This window comes from Fulmarus glacialis, unplaced genomic scaffold (genome assembly GCF_000690835.1).
Source record: "Fulmarus glacialis isolate BGI_N327 unplaced genomic scaffold, ASM69083v1 scaffold6242, whole genome shotgun sequence".
Classification (NCBI taxonomy): domain Eukaryota; kingdom Metazoa; phylum Chordata; class Aves; order Procellariiformes; family Procellariidae; genus Fulmarus; species Fulmarus glacialis.
In genome coordinates, this window is record NW_009197099.1 from 1 (window position 1) to 4,737 (window position 4,737).

A 4,737-nucleotide genomic window follows, 5' to 3' on the forward strand; every position below is an offset into this window, starting at 1 on the left:
CTATGATTCTATGATTCTATGAAATGTAGATAGGACCCCAAGCTGATGAAAACTGCAATTACGCCAAGTTCTATCAAGTGAAATTTGGCTCATGTTTGTCTTACCTTTATTTTTCTAAGGAAAAGGATTACCATCTGAGTGAGCAGAAGAGTCAGAACAAACCTAAAAAGGGGCAAGCTCAGAGCTGAAAAAACAAAATTTTCCTATCCAGATGGAAAATTGTTGAAATACTTCAAACTGCATACAGTGGCTTCTCTTAAAATAAATGAATAAATAAAGTCTGCCTTCTCTTAAGTAGGTGACAGTCCAGTAGTAACAATTCTCCCTGTGTGACACCCATAATCAAAACTGCGCAATATGAAAGGAAATTACTCTCAGTCACTCTGTATGTATACATACATGTGTGTGTGTGTGTGTGTGTATACACATACACATTTTTTTAGTGTCCAAAAATTTAGACTGTTATCCAAAGCTCCAGTTTGTTCAGATGGTAAGATAAACACAAAAGCTGTCTTTAAACAAACTGATCTAGACATTTGCAATTTGACATAACAACTGAAAGAAAAGTTGCAATTAACCTATGACCCCTCACAAGAATTAAAATGACTGAGAGAAAGTTTATTTTGACAAAATCCAAATGACGTCAGAGTGAGCAAATTTATCTAGATGATACAGTTGCAGTTTAGCAATATCTAGAAGAGAAATAGTGAAAACATGGCTTAGGCTTTAGAAGGAACTTGAAACAAAAGTGTTCTACATCTTTCCATGTTCATATCTTTTTTTGTGATCACTCAGTAAAGCTTAAAATGTTCATAGTGATATGTGAGTGGAAGTATAATGTAGTTATGCACATGAAGTATCACAGAAACAATATACTGAAAAGGCTGATCGGTCAAGGATAAACACAGTGAGGATTGCTTCCTGATTTGTTTTTTATTTCCTGAATCATCAATATGGCAAATATTACTATTAAGTCATCATGCAACCCAATGGTATTTTCTTATATGATTGATGACTGTAAAATTTCTCACAGCTAAAGTGATTTTCATTGTCATCTTTCTTTTAGTGTTTACTCCTTTCTTTTTGCAATTTACTGATGTTCAGTAAAACAAAATCTTTATAATGCATTGAACCTGAAAAGATAATTCTGAGGAAAGAGATTATTAGAAATTCAAGGAACTGAAATTACTAGCCTTATTTAATTAGATTACTATTTGGGGGTACAGAGGAATAGATGATTGCGGTAATGAAAACAGTCCAGATCCTTTGGGAACATTAACAAGTGGAGGGAACAGATAATTTGTTTTAAGTTCTGCCAGCACTATGAAAAAAAAAAAAAAATTAAGGACAGGGCCATGAAAACACATAAAGGTACAGCTAGAAACCAAAAAACTCACGTGAAAAAAGCGAGAAGGAACATTCTTTGATCTTGACACACCATGGAGGTCTATTGATTCAAATCTGACAAACTGTACGTTGTCCCTGGCCATCTGCTGCTTAATAAATTCAATATGAGAGAACAGGTGAAGGAGAGTTGGACTTCCAAGGCTGTTTGCATCAGGCTCTCTGCTGGACTCTGTAAGTGAAGAGGAATGTTCACGTCAAACAAAATAATGAGGCTGTTCTCCTAAAAAGCTCAATAGTGGGAAACTATGACATGGAGTGTAAAAACAAAAATAAGAAAAAGATATGGATCACAAAACATTTTTATAAATAAACACAATTTTTTTCCCCTTTTTTTGGAATGGTCTGTAACTTAAATGTTTTTTTTGCTTTGGTAGAGAACACAGGGGAATCATGCAGTAAAGACAGGAATTTCTGAGGGATACCTCAGCTGGTTTGTTGGGTGTTTTTAGGAGCACAAATAGCAGCTGGATACATATTTCCCACTGAAAGCTGATAGAATTCAGACGCTATATTCCTTCAATGCCTTTGAAAAGTGCATGGATACAGAAACATGATAAAAAGGGCACTTGTCTTCTACTAAACCTTTCCCAGGACCTCCTGAGGAGGCCTGCAGTCTTCTCCACCACAGGCAGCAGACTTTTAGGAGAAGTTTATGCATTTATGTGCCTGCTGTTATGGAGCTGTCGTCTTAACTGTATTACAGCAGCTATAGGACTGCATAAACTTCTTGATGTGAAAGCAGTAACATCTGCATGTAACTTCTATAATGGAGCAGAGAGTTGGGCACAGTAACTTCCTTTCACAAACCTGTCGATTGCTAAGCCTGCTTTTCTTTTGAGTGTCTATGTATTGTTATTATTCAGGTTAAACTACGTAAGGTATTAATTTCCATTTAGTATAATAAACTAACTAAACCAAGGGTAAAATGTGACATTAAGATATGAGGAAATGTGAAAAAATATTTCTTTCTACATTTCTGGGAGGAAAGTCCTCCATTCTTCCAAGGAGGTTGAAAATATGATCAGATGAATTTTTGCAGACCTTTCAGATCCACAGTGGAAGATCACCAACAGCAAGCATTCACCACCCTTCAAGTGGAAGTTAAAAGCTTCATGCTGAGGCACTACAAAAGTTGGTGGGAGCACTCCCAATCTTTCCAGTACCAAACTACCCGAACTGGAGTATATCTCCTTTAGCAGTGGCCAGCAGGCACAAACACATCTTTTTTGACCTCTTCTTTGAGGCAAGTAGGACTTCCAGCTGCGAGACTGTAAGAAGGCTCTCCAGCTAGCCCAGCACAAGGCTGTCTGATTATTCCCTGAGAAGGCAGCAAACTCATCCACAGTTATAGACTTCTTGGAGCCTTTTAATGTTAGTGGAGCATCCTCCAGCTTCAGATGGCAAGGAGGTGACAAGGATACTTCAAGTCAGTAAAGTAAGAAGAAGTTAAGTAATAACAGTGCTTCCTGAGGAATGACAGGTGAAAGCACAGGACAAAATTTTAAGTAAATATAAGAGTCTATAGGAAAACAGAGTAAAAATCAAAAAGGTAGACGCAAGAAAAAAAGAATTTTGTCACATCCACTTCTCCTTGTGACATCTTTCCTTTTGGTCTTCTTCAGCTGTAAGCTGCTTATGAAAATAGCTTTTTTTCTCTGTCTTCTATAAACACTAAGGCACTATGTCCTTTAAAAGATGTGATTAAATAAGGAAGTCTTATTTAAATATTTTGTGTAATACTCACTCTGTTGCAGATGCTGCCAAAACACAATAGCGAGCAGGGAGGATATGTAAACTGGCCCTGTTTTGTGTATGTCATCCAAGTAATAGTTATTTGAGTACCACTTCAGTCATCCTGTAACATTGTTTACTGACATTTAGCAGATTTGACCTCTTTATGAACCCGACCATCGATTAGAAGTTTATCAACAGCTAATAAACTGTGGCTATTTATTCGATTAATAGAATTAAAAAGATTCGGAAAATCTTCCTACAGATTACAGTGAGTAGCGTTTTCTTCAACTCCAGGGACAGAAGCCTAAGGTTTTTGCCTTTGTAAAAGCAGTGCTCAATCCTTTATTCTACACGTGTTTAATTTCCTGTGCAAAGATGGTAGACACTTCTTGTCTACCACCTGTCACACGGAGATTTTTGTGTCTTCATATTATTCAAAGTAAAGTTTGACTGACAACCCTTGACGTCAGAATATTGTCAACTTTTGATGTAAATTTTGCAAGTAATTCTTATAATGTCCTGAAATGTTGCCTGTTAAATTTGCATCTACTGAACAAACTTTTTTCAGGTAAAAACATAATAATTCACAAAAAACAACAACTTTAACTCTGACCCAATTAATTCTTTAAATCAGTTTTCCTAAGAGATATAAATGATGTAAAATCAATATCTAAGAAAAATACAAATGTGATATGCATTCATAATAATGATATATGAATTTGTTTAAAAAGTAAAGCTACAAATATACTTAATTTAAACATCTACCAATGGTAGGTAATTTTCCAAATTTTATATATCTATCTGTTGTCTTCAACCTAAAGTTATTTGAATAAATGCATAAATGCATAATTAGATTATATGAAATAACATAGATTAACAGAAAAGTCCTATAAAGTAATGTTTTTAAAGAACATTAAGCAAGCAAAAATTATTAACTGAAGAAGCAAGAATTTATCTTCTCCAGTTGGACTTGTTATGATTAATGATAGATCTTTCTAAATTATGAGACTAAAATTTATATATTGCTCTAGTATTAGTCTAAAATTAGGCTATATACCAGTCTAGACAGCCCGCTAGTCAAAAGGCAGACAGTTATTCATTTACAATAGCCTTTATCCAAAATCTGTTAGAATCACTCCAGCAGCTTTCACATACTTTTTGGAGGCAGTTCATCTTTTATATCATTTGCAGATTATCTTTCCCATTGAAATAGTAAGTTTCTGTAAATTGTATGATAGATAAAAAATATCATCATGACTTAATATCACTGACTGGTTTTGGAAATATGAAAGGGGATTTGTTTCTTAAATAATATTTAGTGAATAACTACTGAGAGTACTTACTTTTCTCCAGCACAGGTCCCAAAATATATTTTCTTGGTAGCCAGTAAATAAATCACTGGCAAACTAAGTCCATGAAACCAATGATGACTAAAGTTTGGAAAGGTATAGTAGGGAACTGAGTTACTCTGTCTTTTCCCAGTTCGTACAGTCGTTATCCAGAGCATTAGTTACTGGAGATAAGGTAGCTAATAAATGCTAGAAAGGTCTAGCTGATTTAGATACACAGTCTAAAAGTCTAACATTCTTATGAGGG

The 4,737-nt window shown here is 34.9% G+C and overlaps 1 protein-coding gene across 1 annotated transcript in view; it reads right to left on the reverse strand.

Annotated features, from left to right (window-relative positions):
- Positions 1 to 1,397: 1,397 nt before the first annotated feature.
- The window catches only part of LOC104072828, a gene marked incomplete at its 3' end in the record, with an annotated part of 19,554 nt that continues 16,214 nt past the window's right edge, over positions 1,398 to 4,737 (reverse strand). The window contains exon 3 of the mRNA XM_009572412.1: positions 1,398 to 1,576. Within this exon, the coding sequence (XP_009570707.1) occupies positions 1,398 to 1,576 (179 nt within the window). The remainder of the gene's footprint in view (positions 1,577 to 4,737) is intronic.